The sequence below is a fragment of the Arvicanthis niloticus genome, chromosome X (assembly GCF_011762505.2).
Source record: "Arvicanthis niloticus isolate mArvNil1 chromosome X, mArvNil1.pat.X, whole genome shotgun sequence".
In the NCBI taxonomy this organism is placed as follows: Eukaryota; Metazoa; Chordata; class Mammalia; order Rodentia; family Muridae; genus Arvicanthis; species Arvicanthis niloticus.
The window spans coordinates 39,854,091-39,873,364 of record NC_047679.1 but is presented as its reverse complement, the minus strand read 5'-3'; the positions used below and the strand labels follow the sequence as shown (position 1 = coordinate 39,873,364).

Sequence of the window (19,274 nt, the reverse complement as noted above, 5' to 3'; positions counted from 1 at the left end):
GCAGAGCTAAAGTCTGCCTCTTAAAATTCACGTGAAACTAAGCCTGACCTGTCCTCTGGAGATTACAAAGAAACTAGTGTATTCTTCACCTCAGCATATCCTATGGAGGAAGCTGGTAAGCAGTGCTTTCTGTCTCACAGAATCCATGTTTTCTTAACATGGATTATTCTGACAAGTTAAAAAAAAAAAAACTGTGAGGTAGCATAGTTATTCCTTATTGTAACCTGTAGAAAAGAGCTGGAGGGAGTTAGTGTCTATCTCTCAAAATTAATAATGTTCTAAAACAACACTTTAAAAAGAGCAGTTTAGGTGTAAACTACTAAGATCACCATTTCAGTCTCTCTTACCAGAGACACTTGGATGAAGCTACTGTCTTGTCTCAAAATCCTGCTTTTCTCCATTTTGACTTGTCCTACAGATAAGTGTTTGAGTAAAGTAGAGCACAGTCACAGTCCCTCTGTCCTATTGAGGGATCTTGTAGGTCCTTGGGTCTGACTCTTATCCTTATTGGCCGAAGCCTTATATGTCCTTCTGAATAGGACAGGGGTGAACATTTGTAGTGTCCTCATCAGTCCACCCTATGAGGAATCTAATGACTCACTCTTATAATCCATTTTGTCCTAACCTTTATCTTTCCAATGGATAAGTTTAAGAGTGAACTAGTGTACAGTATACCTCATTCTGTCTGATTGTAGTAGTTTGGTGGGAGAGTCTCTCTCTCTCTCTCTCTCTCTCTCTCTCTCTCTCTCTCTCTCTCTTCTCTCTCTCTTCTTCCCTCCATCTCTGAATCTCTACTTTTATCTGAATAGATCTCGTCAATGTCAGGGATGAACTAAGATGGTCTCCTCCTAAGTATGCCTAATGGAAAGGGCTTGAGAGCAGCTGGTATCTTTCTCTGACATTCTATGGTATCTTAACTTGCTTGATCTGTCCTTTGGAGGATTATAGGAGTGGCTTAGTGTACTCCTTCAATCTGTCCTACTAAGGAGGGGTAGGTGGCCATTGTTTTTCTCTTACAGAATCCATAATCTCCTATTCATTATCTGTCCTATGTAAGAGACTAGATTGTATTAGTGATTTCTCTACCTCAGTCTTTATTATGGAGGAGGAAAAACAGAAAGGTAGTGTCAGTCTCAGAATTCATTTCACTCTAGCCTTGTTCTATTGCACATAGTAGCTTAAGAGTGAATTACTGTGCATTCTAATTAACTTTGTCCTACTAAAAGTATTGGTGGAGTTGACATTCTCTCAATCTAATCCCTGTTGCCCTAACTTTGATTTGTCCTACATTTGACCCCTGTTTGTCCAATCAAAACACTCTTGGAGGGACATAGAATCTGTCTCTCAGAATCAATATTGTCCTAGGTATGAACAAGTGGGGTCTTCACCTCATTGTGCTCTAAAGAGAAGACTAGATGTGATCTGCTGTTTGTTTCTGAAAATCAATGTTGTACTAAATCTATCTTGTCCTCCAGAGGAGTTTGTGAATAAGATAATGGGTTCCTACTAATAGTGTTCTACTGATAAGATTTGGAGGAATCTAGTGTCTAACTTTCAGAATCCATGTTGTCTTAACCTTGGCCATTCCTACAAATTAGGATAGAAGTGATTTAATGTGATATATATATATATATATATATATATATATATATATATCCTATGGAAAAGAGATGGAGTCAGCTAGTATCTGTCTCTCAAAATGCATATTATACTAAGCTTAATGAGTCCTACCAAAGAGGATAGGAGGGAATTCCCGTACTCTATACCATAATCTGTCCTAGAAAGGAGGCATGGGATGAGGTCATGTCAGTATGTTGCAATCCATGTTGCACAAATCATGACCTGTCAAATAGAGGAGATTAGAAGTGAACTAGAGTATTCTCCATTTCAACCTGTCACACTGCAGAGACTTTAAATCTATCATTTTATCTGTTTCAGAATCAGGTTGCACTAACCAAATTTTTCGATGATAATGTTAGGGGTTAACTAGTGTGCACTCTACCTCAGTCTGTCCTTAAGAGGAGTCTTAGAAGTAGATAATGTCCATCTTTCAGATTCTAGATTGTGGTAACATTGATCTGCCCAAAGAAGAAGGTAAGAATGCTCTAGTACAGTCTCCTTTCATTTCTTCCTACAGAACTTGTATGGTGAGAACCAATGTGTATCTCTCTGGATACATGTTTTGTTAAGATTTCCCTGTCCTTTAAGTGAGATTAGAGTTATCTAGTGTGCACATTTCTTCATTTATTCTTAGGAGGATGGCTTGGTGTATGCTCATATCTGTCTTCAGTGTGACTGATGTCTTAATTCAATCTTTCCTAAAGATAAGGATAAAACTACATAGGATACTCCACTCCTCAAGAACTCTGTTCAAAAGAGCTTGAAGGATCTAGTATATGTCTTTTATATCCATGTTATCTTTACTTGATCTGTCCTACAGAAGAGGTTAGAAATGAAATAACTTGCTCAATAGTTCAATGTGTGCTACAAAGGAGAATTAAAGGAAGCTAGTATCAGTCTCTCAGAATCTTTGCTATTCTAACTTGTTCTGTTAAACAGAGGTTAGGCAAGCTCTCTACCTATCTGTGTCCAATGGGGAAGGCTTTTATGAAGACAGTGGCTGTCTGTTAGAATCCATGTTGTTATTATTTGATCTGTGCTATGGAGGAGTTAGAGGGATACATTTGGCTCTCTGCCTCTTATCCATTCTACTGAGTAGTCATGGCCCTAGTTAGTGTCTGTCTTTCAGAATCTTTTCTTAACCATAATTTTTCCTATTAATAAGAAAATGATGAACTTAAGTATGCTCTATACCGTAGTACATTCCTTTGGAAGTACATCTTAGACAGCTAACTTCTGTCTGTAGGAATTCATACAATTCTTATCCTGGTCTTTCTTACAGATGAGGAGTTTCCTAGCATGTTCTATGGCTTAGTGCATTCTGTGGCAAAGAGCTGGAGGAAACCAATGTTTCGCTCTTGGAATCTGTGATGTACTAAGCTTGATGCATCCTACAAAGAAGATTCTTATAGACTCAGTTACCATCAAGCAAAATCTGTCCTACAGAGCAAAGAGTGAGATCCTGTCCTCTCCGAATCCATATGCTATGAACCCTGATCTGTTCAATGGAGGAAATTGGGATTGAAGTGCTGAGCTCTCTATTTCTATCACATGGAAGAAAGACTCTTATAGGCAACTAATTTCTATCTCTCAGAATCTAGGCTCTCCTAACCTTAACTACTTCATGGATTTGGTTGTAAATGAACTAGTGTGAACTATACCTCAATCTGTCTTAAGGAAGAGTCTTAAAGTGATCTAATGGCTGTCCTTCAGAAACTGTGTTGTTCTAAACATGATCTGTACTACTGAAGAAGACATAGGTGATAGAGCACAAGGAAAATCATTGTCTGCTGCTAGGGACAATCTGTAACAGCCCCATATCCCATGCCTGTCCATCTCTTAGGATTATATCCTTCTCCTAAGCTTGCTCATTTCTACAGATGAGGTTAAGAGTGAATTAGTATGTTTCCCACTACAATCCACCCTACTCAGAAGGAATGATGTCAGCTAGTTTATTAGTCTCTCATAATTGATCACATTCAGTCTATGATCTGCCCTATGGTGAGATTAAGAGTGAACTAGTGTACTCTCCATTTCAGTTTGTCCTACTGGGGAGTCTAGGAGAGAATTAATTTGTCTTTCATAAAATCAAGGTTGTCCTAATCTTGAACTGTTCTATGGGTAAGTTTAATACTGAATGAGATTACACTCCAGATCACACTGTGTATGGATAAGTCTTTAAAGAATCAAGTGTCTGTCACATAGAATTCATGTTTTCCAAACATTATCTGACAACTAATGATACTTATGAGCTTTATCTCAGTCTGTCTTATAGAAAAGACTTGTTTGTTGCTATTGTCTATTTCTCAGAGGCAATGTTGTACTAAGTTTGATCCATCCTCTGAAAAGAAGCTATGAGTGAACTAGTATGATTTTTGCATTCATTTATCCTGTAGATGTTTGGTAGGAGCTACGTCTTTTATAATCCATGCTTTCTTTTTTTAATTTTTATTTGCATTTCAGATTTTATCCCCTTACCCTATTCCCCCCACCACCCAGGAATCTCCTATCCCATCACCCCTCCTCATGCTTCTGTGAGGATGTGCCCCCACCTACCCCCCACTCCCACCTCCCCACCCTTGAATTCCCCCCCCTCCGTGTCCAGCCTTCACAGGACCAAGGATCTCCCTCCTCTCCCACCTATGCCCGACAAAGCCATCCTCCCCTACATATACAGATGGAGCCATGGGTCTCTCCCTATATGTTCCCAGGCTGGTGGTTTAGACCCTGGGGAGCTCTGGTTGGTTGGTATTGTTGCTCTCCTCATGGGGCCACAAACCCTTTCAGCTCCTTCAGTCTTCTCTCTAACTTTTCCATTGGGAAACCCTTGATCCATTTCTTAACTTTCATCTGTGTTACAGATAAGGATAGGACTGACCAATTTATCATAGTCTATCCTATGCAAAAGTGTTATATGGAAATTATGCCTGTCTTTAAGATTCTAACAGTAATAATCATGATCTGTCCCACCAAAGCAGTTAGAAGTCACCTGGTAGGGAGCTATGTTAGATTCCTTTTCATTCTAACTTAATGTGTCCTACTAAAGGTGTTAAAAGTACAATAGTTTGTTCTCAAATTCAGACTATCTTACATTTAACACCCCTAGAGTCCTAACCATAAATTTTCCCATGGTGGAAGTTAGAATGAACTATCATAATATCCACATCAGTATGTGCAATATACTGATGATGTGGGGAACAAATATATATCTTCAGTATCCATGTTGTCCTAAATTAGTCTGTCCTATGTAGAAGGATAGGGATGAACTAGTGTGCTCTCCAACTCAGTCTGTCCTACTTAGGATACTTGGATAGAGTTAGTGTCACTCTAATAAAATCCATGTTGCCCTAATCTCTCTTTGTCCTACAGAAGGAGTAAACTATCATGATGTGCACATCAATCTGTCCTGTGGAAGTAAAATTGTAGGGAGCCAGTGTTTGTCTCTCAGAGGCCATGTCTTTCTGACTTTAATCTGTCCTCTGCAGAAGGTTAGACCTGAACTATTGCACTCAAGTTTGATTTGTTCTACTTAGGTATCTTAGCAGATAAAAGTTTCTCTTTATCAACATCCAGGAATTTCCATCCTTAGTTTGTATTATGGATAAAGTTAGGATTTTATTACTGTGCATTAGACCTCAGTCTTGGATGAAGTTAGTGTTTGCTTCTCAATATCCATGTAATCCTTACCTTTTTCTGCCTAAAGGGGAAGTAAGGAATGAGCTTGTGTTTTCTCTATCTCCCAAGTAGGTATGTCCCATGAAGGAATATTTTAGGGAGCTAGTGTCTATTTTCAGAATCCATGTTGTCCAAACCCCAATATTTCCTACACACAAGGTTAGGAGAGAATTATTCTGCTGTCCATATCAATCTATTTTACAAGGATTTTTGGGGAAAGATAGTGTCTGTCTCTTACATTTCATGTCATCCTAAAATGATCTATGCTAAATGGCAGAATATTAGCAAACTAATGTTCACTCAAACTCAGTCTATCTTACAACAGAAAATTGGTGGAAGCTAATCCATGTTTTTCATGACACATGTTGTTCTACCTTGTTCATCCAACAGTATATGTGAGTAGCATTCTCTGATTTCCATCTGAGTATATCCTACAGAGTAGGCTTGGGGAAAGTTAGTATCTGTCTCTCAAAATCCATTTCGTTCTATTATACATTCTACTTAGGATGATTAGAAAGAACTAGTGTGCTCACTACAGCATAAAGAGAGCTATTGCCTGTCTCTCAGTATCCATGTCCTCCCAAAGTTCACTTGTGTTATAGATGAGTTAGAAATGAAGTAGTGCCTACTTTATCTGTACATTTTATGGATAATACTTGGAGGGGACTAGTGTCAATCTCTCAGATCCCATATTGCAGTTCTCTTGATTTGTTGTATGTATGAAGATATAAGTAAACCAGTGTGGTCTTCACCTTGTTCTGGCCTCTCAAGGATTCTTGCATGAAGCTAGTGTTGGCTCATCAGAAGCTTTATTTTCCTAGCTTGATACTTCCTATAGATTATATTAGGAGTCACTTGTGGGTTCTTTACCTCAGTCTGTCCTGTGGAGGAGACTTGGAAGGATCTAGTTCTATATGTCAGTATCCATGCCATTCTATTTTTGATCTGTACTATTGATGAGGTTCACTAATGGTGACTGAGGTATAAGTGAGAACTGGTGTTAAGTAGACGCATGGGCATATGCAATCTTAAATCAGACACTGACCACACTTTCAATTGGCCTCAATTAGCCTTCTCAAGAAGTTGGTTGAGAGAACCAAAGAGGGTGTGGCAAATTTCCAATAGTACTTCCTACTCTCATTTTCACTGTGCTGATGGGGTCTACATTTTTCCAAGATTAATTCAAGGTCACCACTGACCAGATTGTCAACTGTTCTTGTGGTAACAAGAACATGATTATGCTTTACCATATTCAGGTAAAGAAAAAGAAAAGAAACAAACACTTTATGTCAACCTGGATGTCTAGGAATTTTCCTCAATCTCTTCATGTTCCCCAGGAAGTTACAGTAGAAAAAAAATCAGTGCTTAATTTCTTATCTCAAATTGGTAGATGAAAAGACTACCAAAACAGCCCTGGACACAGTGTACATTTAAGTATAAGTATACCATGAGGGCATAGAAATCATTATTCTAGGTGATCCCAATGACATAACCTGGCATGCATACTTTGGATGGTTTTCTTTCTTATTTTTTTCACCTCATAAAGAAAAGACTTTCTCAACTATTTTTTAACTATACTCTTAGTAGGAATTATATTACTACAGATAGTCCCCCTTTATGTTATAGATATTGTTGCCATCATATGACAAATTCAGGAGATACTACTACCACCTTGCTATCTCATATTCTGTGTCATTGCAATCAGTTGAGAATTCTCAAGGCCCCTGAGATCAGCCCTTCTCTGTGGCACCCTGACTTTTGCCCCTTCCTTCATCCACCCTTTGTCAGGTGGAAATAGTTAAGAGTAGTAAGTGTTCTCAAGAACTTAACAGCAGTTAGGGAGACTTCAAACATTGAAACGAGAGACTAGGTATTAGAGGCATTCCCTGGTATGCAGACAGTGAGAGGGGTCATGGTTAGGTAATAAAGGTGGCAAACTGACAAAATGGCTGGCTTCTCTTTCATCCTCCTAACTCACGACAAAAGCTTGACACCTTGAAACAAAGCATTTTGGCTTCTGTTTCCTGCTAGCAAGACTCGAGTTGATAGATTGACTCCATAAGTTCAAGGAAGATTTGTACATGTCAATGTTTGCTAGTCAATTAACCATCTTATCTGGGCTCTCTTAAATTAGGGGAAGCAAACTCTCTAGATACTTTCCAGCCCCAGCCCTTGAGAAGAGACTGGTATTTTCAAATTTCCGAGTTTCCCCTCTGATTTCACAAGGTCATTTGCACTGTGTGCCTGCTGCATGTGTGTGTTCTGCATCCCCAGTAAACATTTTCCTTCAGTTGCTGATTCTGTTTATTGTGTGTGCTACATGTTGTGCTTGAAATTATTCTTTCCTTTTAACACATTAACTGGAGATAGAACAAATCTGGTCAAGGCCCATAGATTATACCATTTCCTGTGTTGAAACTACATTATAATTATATATGAAATTCTCAAAAAATGGATAAAAATAATTACTTTTTAAAAACTAGTTACTTTAATTATTGTTATATACATATGTATATATACACGTATACAGAGACACATTTCTGTATGCAAAAAATACAATATAATTAGTCATAATCAAATTACACATACACTAACACATAGACTCTCTCTCTCTCTCTCTCTCTCTCTCTCTCTCTCTCTCTCTCTCTCTCTCTCTCTCAAGGCTGACTATGTTCCCTGGGAAACATTGTTATTCTTGCTTATAGCATTCCTTAGTTACCTGTAGTTCTTTGTCTAAGTTGAAACCTCTGAGAACTATCTTCCTTTCATGTTAGCAGGACTCTTGGTATCCTCCTTGTTCAGGTTGTTTAGGCCATGAGTTTGAAAGAAGAAGGAAGGATACAAGAAGGGGTTTTGAAGGAAGAAAGAAAATGTGGAAGTGACAAAATCATATTAATCTAAAACATTGAAAATTTGTTTTTAAATGTTTCATGCTGTGACCTTGAACAATATCTTCACTGGGATGAAATGCCTTAGATTATGTATTATTAAATTTTTGCTAATCATGCTACATTTTTTCAAATGCTGACAGCTAAAATTATTCTTCAATCTGCGCCTTGAAATCCCTTTAAGGCCGTAATGACCTTTTCTTTATCTCCATTATGATTCAGTCTGTAAATATATCTCTAGGAATTAAATATTTTCTTTATTCCTTTTAGAGATTGTAGTCCTCTGAAAAAGCAGAATGGAGCTATAAGACACCAAAATTATCCAGTAAAAGCATTGACAGAATTAGTCTGAAGGAATTGCTTCGAGTTCAAGAATGCTTGCTCCTTTTTCAGAGTATCTAAAGTCAATTCCCTGTACCTGTGCTAAGGAGCTCACAACTGTTTGTAACTACTCCTCATAAAGTATCCAATGTCCTCTTTTGACCTCTGCAGGCACCTAAACATATAGCATATACAATCTGACAGATACAAACAAATACACATAAGTAAAAAGTATAAGAATACAACTAATTTCACATATAATATACATTATATATAAATATGTAAAATCCCACTATTATATGAATATCTATCTATCTATCTATCTATCTATCTATCTCACTCTTTCTATATATTACCTGGAAGACAGTGCTACTAGGAACTCTCTGAATTTCACTTAGGTCCTATGTAGTTCTAACCTTAAGCCTATCTCACTAGATGCTGAGAAAGCATTTGACAAAATTCAACATCCGTTCATGTTAAAAGTCTTGGAAAGATCAGGAACTCAAAGACAATACCTAACCATAGTAAAAGCAATATATAGCAAGCCAGTAGCCAACATCAAACTAAATGGAGAGAAACTTGAAGCAATCACACTAAGGTCAGGGACTAGACAAGGCTGCCCACTCTCACCCTACCTATTCAATATAGTACTGGAAGTCCTAGCCAGAACAATTAGACAACAAAAGGAAGTCAAAGGGATACAAATAGGAAAAGAAGAAGTCAAACTTTCACTATTTGCAGATGATATGATAGTATACATAAGTAACCCTAAAACTTCCACCAGAGAACTCCTAAAGCTGATAAACAACTTCAGCAAAGTGGCAGGATATAAAATCAATTCAAACAAACCAGTAGCCTTCCTCTACTCAAAGGATAAATAGGCTGAGAAAGAAACTAGGGAAATGACACCCTGGCTAAGATCAAAAACTCAGGTGATAGTAGATGCTGGCGAGGCTTCGGAGAAAGAGGAACACTCCTCCATGCAAGCTGGTACATCCACTCTGGAAATCAGTCTGGCGGTTCCTCAGAAAATTAGACATAGCATTACCTGATGACCCAGCTATACCACTCCTGGGCATATACCAAGAAGATGGTCTAACATATAACAAGGATGTATGCTCCACTATGTTCATAGCAGCCTTATTTATAATAGCAAGAAGCTGGAAAGAACCCAGATGTCCTTCAACAGAGAAATGGATTCAAAAAATGTGGTACATTTGCACAATGGAGTACTACTCAGCTATTAAAAATAATGAATTTGAGAAATTCTTAGGTAAATGGATGGAACTAGAAAATATCATCCTAAGTGAGGTAACCCAATCACAAAAGAACACATATGGTATTCGCTCACTGATAAACGGATGTTAGCCCAAAAGCTTGGAATAGCCAAGACTCAACTCACAGATCACATGAAGCTCATGATGAAGGAAGACCAAGTGTGGATGCCTTGGTCCTACTTAGAAGGAGTAACAAAATACTCAAGGGAGCAAATATGGAGACAAAGTGTGGGACAGAAACTGAAGGAGGGGCTGGCTGGCTGGAGACCATTCCACCTGGGTATCTATCCCATGTGCAGTCAACAAAGGTGGACACTGATGTGGATGTCAGAAAGTGCATGCTGACAAGAGCCTGATATAGCTGTCTCCTTAGAGGTCTGCCAGAGTCTGACATATTCAGAGGCAGATGCTCACAGCTAAACACTAATCTGATCAAAGGGTTCCCAATGGAGAAGTTAGAGAGAAGACTGAAGGAGCTGAAAGGGTTTGTGGCCCCATGAGTAGAGCAACAATACCAATGAACCAGAGCTCCCCAGGGTCTAATCCACCAGCCTGGGAGCACATAGGGAAGGACCCATGGCTCCATCTCTATATGTAGGGGAGGATGGCATTGTAGGGCATAGGTGGGAGAGGAGATTCTTGGTGCCATGAAGGCTGAACACCAAGTGGTGGGAATTTGAGGGTGGTGAGGTGAGAGTGGGGGGGTAGGTGGGAGCACATCCTCATAGAAGCAAAAGGAGGGGAAGGGGATAGGAAGTTCCTGGGTGGTAGAGGGAATGGGGGAAGGGGATAAAATCTGAAATGTAAATATAATATCCAATAAAAAAGAAAAAGAAAGCCTATCTAAAGTACTTTATAGGTAATCTTTTTTATATTCAGATCTATTTGTAAATTATTGCATACAATATCTAATCTGTCTTCAGATTCAATGAATTACAATGGTCTATCAGTAATATGTGTCATGAAGATTTCAAGTCCATTCAGAAATAAGAAAGTCCTTCACCAAGATAATAACAAGTTCTGACCAGAATTTACAGGGTGGCCCTTAGGACTAACAATTAACTGATTCCTAGAAAGGGGTTAGAAAGGCTCTTTGTAATAGTTTTATATTCCCTTACAGTCATCAAGCTTCTAGAAATTCCCAACTTCATTAATTACTCCTGAGTAAACAATATAAAGGTTATTCTTTTGAGGAAATCCTCCCAATATCCCTTAGGAAAATCAACATATAATTAATTAAATGGCTATGTTCTAAATGTACTTAAAATTTCAATTCTTAGGGGTGACTGTCAAGTAACTAGATAGATATTAACAGGCTTAAAGGTTATTGAGAATGGACCCTCCCTTATACTCTGAAGCTTATGAATGCAGAATCTGAAATCTCATGGCTTTAGTCAATGAAATGGATCTGAATCCAAATCTCTTTTGCCCTTGACTGAGAGTTGGCTTTCTATACTTCCAAGAAGATTAAAATCCCATTATCTTTTTGGGGCTTTCTGGTATACAAGGAAGATAAGTCCTTGTCTTTCCTTTATGAGGAGTCAATTTAAATGACTGTGTCAATAGTTTTAGCAAGATAATGTACTTCAGAAGAAAAGTTCTCTGTTCTAGAAACTTTAAGAAAGTGTATAATGCTTACCTGAAAAATATAGTTTGCCAGAATTGTCATTTTGACCAATATCTATTCTCACCCCTCTACAGTTTGCCCTTTCATATGATCTCATTGACCACTGTTGACTCTCAGCCCATGAAATTATTTTCCTGCATAAATTGCCTCTTTGAGCACTGCCCATTTTTACTTTTGGGTGTACCTCATTTTATTCTACAATAAATTCTGACCAAAAGGAAATATCAGTAATATAATGGATAACTTTTTTTAAATCGCATTCTAAGGCAGAAAAGAAAGAAATTAGCATGAAAATTTATATGCAGTTTTAAAGGTATTACCATTGAATGTTCTTATTTTGTGCATATTTTTATGTTATCATTTTTTTCTTTAAAAGTGAAACCTGGTTTCCTTTCAACTTGGCTGTAGTGAACATTTTGTTTTAACATAAACTTTTAATTTTGAAGGTTTCTGTACTCTATATTAAAGTACATTTCTTTGTTTTATATAGCTTAGTCACTCAATTATTGAAATCAGGACACTGAATGACATTCCTCAGAGTGGCAATGACAATTACCTTGGAACAGAAAGTCCAACAATAATTTTTTCTTTAGATAAACAGTATTAACATCTGTCAGAGACAAAGAGACAGATGATTCATGAAACAACATTAAGCAACTGTGAGGAACATCTTGCAAACTAAACATGCAATGTATAAAGACATAGTTATTGATGGCTGATTTGTTACTGTGGGGGAGAATACAGAAATGCAGATACACTGTGGCAGAGAAAGTCTGTGTCAGGGACAAGACAATCTAGATGTTTCCCTATACTACTTACAAATATATTCACAAATCATAAAAACAATAATTAGCAAATGTGGTGCATGAACATGCTTCGAGGAGTAAACTTTTCCACTTGAAAAGAAAATATTAAAGAGCCAACAAGGAGCACATAACCCGATCCTCAATATTTTTGTTTATCTGCAAATGTGTACATGAAGAGCAAGATCAATAGTTGTTCAGGCTCTTCATGTGAAGCATGTGGCTGCATAAATGAGCACGAACTTGTGAGGCGGAATCAATAACGCTATCTTTTCTTACTTGACTGTACCAAAGCTGGGAAGTGTTTCTTTTGTTGTACTTATGAAACCCAGCGTATTTACGTTGTTAAATTTGCAGACTGGGGCCAGTCAGCCTTTATACTTTAGTCAAGTTTGCTAAGGCACTTTCCTGGAAACCCAGTCTGGATGGGGCTAATTAAGCCCAGCTGGAGCATGACACCTGACAAAGATGCTTACTTTGAGTTTGCCCTTCAGGTTAGCCTTACCACAAGGAAAATTTATATTCTGAGCTTCTCTGGAAGCAAGAGCGGTATAGAGAAATGGTACACTTGGTGAAAAAGAAAAGGGAACATTGAAAAGATAAATGTAAGTGACAAAAGATGCCCCCTGCATGGAGGTTCAGGGAAGATCAAGTCCAGTGCATATATAAAACTAAAATTAAACAATTCATTTGCCTGAATTTTTAAAAAGACAGTTAATAATAAGACTAAGGCAGATGTTTCTTGGAGGAAATATTACATGATATAGCATATATAAAGTACTGCTGTATTGCTTATACATGTAAATGTATTTGTATAACAGATTTTACATATAATTTTAGATATATATGCACATCTTTCCCATATGATTTTGATTTTAGTTGAGCTATTATAAATTAATTTATTAAACTTCATTATCCAAGAAAAGTAAATAATTATTTCAGCATCAAATGAACTCTAACACTGTCTGGACTATAGTAAAAGCTGTTTCATTTACTATGATACACTGTTCTTTCTATGGTGGTCCAGAGATAAGCTGTTCCTTGATTCACAGAAATAGCTTTGCTTTTATACAGCAATTGTTCCTTTTGATGCTCCGAACACTGAGTTACAGAACTCACTATAAATTTTATTTTGCCCATGGTTGCTAAGATGCCTGTGGTCTGTTTTAATCTTGACTAGAAAAAAAATCCAGGACATCATGATGTTTCCTATGTAAGATTCTGTCTCATATGACATATGTTTCCCTGTACATTATTATTCTGAGGGTGGTGATCTTACTAAAGTCACTTACATAAAATTTGAAACAACCTTTAGCTCTATAATCTAGGCCCAAATTGTTACATTTTTCTATTCAAACCAATCCTTATTAGCAAAGTTATAAAATTATCTGACTGTTAGAAGTCTCAGTATAAAATGCAATCATTTCTTTTTTTCCCTCAATCATAGCCATATACAACTTAAAAATTAGAAAAAATCTTGGTCATGGTGTTTAAAGCATGTAATCCCATTACTCTCAGAGATGAGACAAGCAAATAATTAAATATATATTCAGGGTATTTCAATGGATACTTAGATTGGTATTGTTAACACCATATGGCCTAGTAGAGTGGCCACACTGTAATAAAATACATCATCACTATCTAAATCAATGGTTAAAAAATTTAAATCTCAAAATAAATTTACCTGTGACTATGGATGAGAGCATTCAAAGCTAACCCATCGGACCAGCTGGAGGTGAAGTTGATGACATTAACCTGTGGATAATTACGTGTTGACTGTCGAACCCAGCTCAGAAGAATCTTTTCACTGTTGGTTTGCTGCAATCCAGCCATGATAGTTTTCATCACATTTTTGACCTATATGTTAAAAAATAATTTAGTAAGAAAACAAATTCCCCAAACAAGTATTCGTCATGTTTTAATTAGAAAGCACTGAGACTTCATGAATAAATGGCGAAAATAATAGAGTCAATAAGTGATTAGAAGAAATATATTTTATTGAGTTATAATTGACTCTAACTCGTTAAGAATCATCTCTAGGCTAAAGTACTATTTTGAGGCTTGCTCTCTTCTCTAGATTTCAATAGACTAGAAAAGAGACGGTACAAGCATTAGACTTAGTCTTACTCAAAAAGATGCTAAGTCACCAATGTTTACCAAGAGAAAAAGCAGGTTTAGTGTAAAAACAGTTTGTTTATAATAACAAATTTTTCTTCAGTCTGTTTTATTTGTATGTTTATGTGTCCATGCATACACATGTATCAGTAATAATAATAAAATAATTAGGCTATCAGATTGGAAGTCAGGGGAACACAGTAGGTTCTAGGAGGAGAGTGAGGAAAAGGTGATGTAATTCTAGTTCAGTTAAAATCTCTAAGGAAAACGTTTATGAAGCCCATTGTTTGTTACTTTGCTATTAACTTACTTTACGAAATTCAGCAATTTTCCTAATCCTTTATACAGTAGACTATTTATCTCCACAAAGATTTCTGCCATAATCATCCAAAATACAGTAAAATTGAAATAACACAGATTCATTTTATAACACAAATGAAGGCACATTTTGTTTTTAATTCATACTGGCTAGTTTTGTGTCAACTTGACAGAAACTAAAGTCATCTCAATGGAGAAAACCTCAATGCAGAAATGTCTGCATAAGATACATCTGTAGGCAAAAGCCTCAAGGGCATTTTCTAACTTAGTGATTGATTTGAATTGGCCCAGCCCATTGTGGGTGAGGCCACCCCTGGGCTAGTGGTCCAGGGGTGAACAAGTCAGTAAGCATCACCCCCTTCATATTTTCTTCATTACATCTTGCCTCCAGATTCCTTCCCTTTTTGAGTTCTTGTCCTTACTTCCTTTGATGATGACCCATAATATAGAAAGTAAACCATTTGCTTTCCAAGTTACTTTGGTCACAGTGTTTCCTCACAGTAATGGTAGGTAACCCCAAATAAAATGTTTGCTTGCTTAAAAATTTAAAAATCAATGAATTAATAATGTGTAAAAGGATTATGTATACCTAACATCTATACATATGTGCTTTGGGTTTTCATTCATTAATTTCTTTCAGCACAATTGTTCCCAGGCATTGAGTAGGTACAAGTTATTGAGTTTCAAATTTTCATTCCCCTAAGTACTCTGATGTAAATATACATTCTAAACATTTTTATAAATTTCAAGAATGCTGTGATATTTCATTACAGATAGTTTTATCTACACACTCTACTAGAAAACTATTCTGTTTCTTTTAAAAACTAATATGGATCTATTATGAGATACTTGAAACAGTATGCAAGTAAATGTGATTAATGCTTTTAACTACATGGCTTTCTTTAGGGAAAACATAAGATCATGCATGCAAAATGTGATGTGTTGGTATATATTATATCATCGAGCATCAATATACAATATAAATATGCTGTTTTGTTTTGGATTTTTCTCAATGAAGAATAACAAATGCTTTTGCAGTAAATACATATTTTATCATCTCATATTAATCATTGTTTTATAAATTGTTGCTTGAATGCAAACTGTAGGGTATAATACTAAATCTGATTTTAAACACTTATACACTTAGATATGATATTTGTTGGCATGCTGATAGTTTGAAGATATGAAATCTGTGCATATGTATGGTCCAATATGTTGATAGCTGTTTCTCTTTCTTAGGAATAGATTGTCCAAATTTGTAATCATTTTCTGACTTATCTACCCAGTTACTCTGTGAATAAATGGGTCTAATAATCATATACAGAATATAACATTTTATAGTATGTTCTAAAAGTATCACTTGCAGGACCTACAGTTATAGCCACGGGAAGAATTGCTTTGTGTACTTGCTGAAACAGGGTGGAAATCAGCTGATAATGTTATATTGGTGATGATGGATTTTCTCTGATCAGGCAACCCTCCAATAATGAATGGGATTCATTTGTGAAATGCTTGACCAGACTGCCCTCTATGTGCATAATGTTTAAGGACAACACAGTATTGAATCCAAAATGCTTTTAGCATCATTATGTGTCTAATTCAGCTTATCAGCTTCAGCCTCATTGGCATTGCTTCTACTTGAGCAAAATGTTGCTGAGAAAAAAGAAAGGGTAATATATAAATCAATGTTTCTTCCTTTCCTGAAATTGTTATCAAGAAATCATTGAGTTGGCTAAGAAGGTGAACCAGGGAGCAGAAAATGTCTTGTCTTCAAGGTTTACGGTGTCAATGAGAGAACGTAGCTACTGAGACAAATATGTGTATATTTATTAATTGGCATGTAATTATGACTATGAAAGGCTAGAAGTATAAATGATTGTTTGGAAACATTTGTAGTGTGTGCAAGATGCAGAGTTCTAGCTTTAACAGCGAAAAATAGGTCAAGGAAAAATGATGTAGTTAGCTAACTAGGCAAACAATTTTTATAATGTACTTAAAGCTATACCAACAAAGACTCCCCTACATGGAAGGGTTTGTTACTCAGCTGTTATCAGAAAGAGTCCAGCTATTAGTCTCTTCTGAAACTATCTGAATTCAGAGCTCTGTCACCAAAGGTCACAGATTTTCTGTGGTCACACATATCTCATTGCTGATGAAAAGGAACAGTATAAACTATCAGCTATTTGAACCTCAATTGGGTAACTGTTGCTCCAGCTTCACCTCGGTCTTTAATAAGGCCACTTAGATTCTCTGTCACTGTGAGGCTGTAGCCCTTGTGCTTTCAACTCTTGCTGCCTCTGTCCTTCTCTGGATGTCTGTCTCCAAAGAACTGTTTAATAAACATGTGGTCAGCATAGATTTGCCCTCATAAGCTACTTCCCAGAATGCATTGGTAGTCAGGCAATGCAGAAATTGAAAAACACTTCCTTCTGTGCTGAGGCACAGTGAAAGAAGTGGTATGTAAAGTTTGGCAGGACTTTGTAGAAAGGGATTTCAGCAGCACAAAACATGCATGGCATTCTCTGGTAAGTGGATGTTGTGCAAATGAAAAAATAATACAAAAATAACAAACCCAATGTGAATCCCACCTAAAATTGAGAATTTTCTTTAGCTTAGCCAGCAGAGGGAGGAACGTCAGTTGATACCATACAAGTGTTACCAATCTTTAGTTTTCTCTCTAGGTGTTTGCTAAGGCTGTGTTTACCTCTTGAAAATGTTGGTCTTAAGCTGATAGGAGGAAGAAAAGCTGCTAAAGGGGTAATGAGTATTCAGCAAGATAATTCTTTGGGGATTGTGAAGTAGTTTTTAAAACACAGGAGGAGGAGGAAGAGGAGGAGGACAAAGGTGGCAGGGAGAGAGAGAGAGACAGAGTGACAGAGACACACACAGAGAGAGACAGAGAAATCTAGAAAGGTAATTTAAGTACAAAAATGGAAAGTAGCACTCTAAAAGGATGTTTTAGATTAAAAGAAACTATCAAGGGCATTTACTTCTGGATGTAAAGCATCCTTCTCCCCATGATATCAACACTCCAGAAAAATAAGCACTGATACTTAAAACAGAATTAAGTATCACAACGGATAGTGTTGACAATCTACCTTGTAAGTGGAAAAGGAGTTGCAAAGGAACTGGAAGAGATAAGAATGGATGGCATTATAGAAAAGATAAACTCAATGACAAACAATTTTAAAAGCCTTGTGGAGATCTGTGGATTCTTGATTTGTCCTCCTTGCTTTGTCAGAGCTGGTGTCTGCAATACAAACTGGGTCATTCCACAATCTGTTACTAGGTCACAAGAGAAATAAGGCAATTGAGAATGTGTTAGAAACTAGTGCAGCCATTCCACCAAGCACTCTTTGACATTGGTTGTGGTCCTGTGTGCCTTATTTCATTTTTAATATGTTTCAGTTTTAGTTCTACAAACAATTGATTGTATAAAAACTATTCTTCCTTTAAGAAACTTTAAAAGTACTGAGAAGTATAATGAAATAACTGGTGGCAGGCAGGGTATGTTGCCACATCAATGGTACCACTTTATTGATACCATTACTACATGAAAATGGCTAGAAACGTCCTGGCTTTGGTTCATGTTAACACTTACATTTGCTCTCTGTTCTCTCCATACTATTATAAAATGTAGTTGAACCCATTCAATAAAAATATATCGGGTCAATGGAATTATCAGTGTGAGTGCTAAGTTAAGTAGGTATACCTCTAGTCTCTCCATTCTCCGAGTAATGTCAAGTAATATTACCAATCTAATGACAAGTCAACTCAAGAAAATAAATAATAGTGGCAATAGGGAGACACCCCAATATTATACCAACGAAAAAAGCTACACAGAGAAGAATGAATATTAAAATATCATACTGGAGTGACATGTTGAAAACAGCAAATATATATACAGAAATATTTTCATGGTCCTCTAAGACTGGAGTAGAAGCTCAGACTGATTTTAAAGGCACACAAATTTCTCTTCAAGGTAGTATAAAAATACTAAAATTGGCCCCTTCCTGGGAGAGAGAGAGAGAGAGAGAGAGAGAGAGAGAGAGAGAGAGACAGAGACAGAGACAGAGACAGAGACAGAGAGAGAAACAGAGATATATCACTAATAGTAAATAAAAAAGAGCAGGCACATCTCATGTATCACCAAATTTGCAAAGTATTTGAACACATAAAGCAATCCTCTTCATTGATATGATGTTCCTCTAGTAAAAATGGTGTTCTACCCTATTTTAACAAAAGCTATTTTCTTATTTAATCTTGATAAAGACTATTGACATGCTCACTCTTTTCTCATTTGACAAAAAAAAAAAGACTGTGGTCCACAAATTATGACATTATATCCAACGTCATTAAGATAGTAAATAAGTAAGTATCTGCATCTGTCTCAGTAAGCTGCTTGTGGGCCTCTTGGAGGGCAGATCTTCTGTCTGTAAGCAAATTACAGCATCAGTAATAGTGTCAGGCCTTGGAGCCTTGCACCCAACCAATGGATTGAAGTTGGGGACCCCTGTGGTTGAGTGAGGGAGGATGGTGACCTCATATGAAGACCAGAAGTCTCAACTAAGCTGGACCCCTGAGATCTCTCAGACACTGAGCCACTAACCAAGCAGCATACAAAAGCTGG

General features: G+C 36.9%; 1 protein-coding gene across 1 annotated transcript in view; it reads right to left on the bottom strand.

The window, feature by feature from the left end:
* Positions 1-14,062, bottom strand: part of Dmd (dystrophin) — a 1,571,027-nt gene extending 1,556,965 nt beyond the window's left edge. The window contains exon 1 of the mRNA XM_076918257.1: positions 13,896-14,062. Coding sequence (XP_076774372.1) covers positions 13,896-14,056 — 161 coding nt within the window. The 5' untranslated portion in view covers positions 14,057-14,062. The remainder of the gene's footprint in view (positions 1-13,895) is intronic.
* Between the last annotated feature and the right edge of the window lie 5,212 nt (positions 14,063-19,274).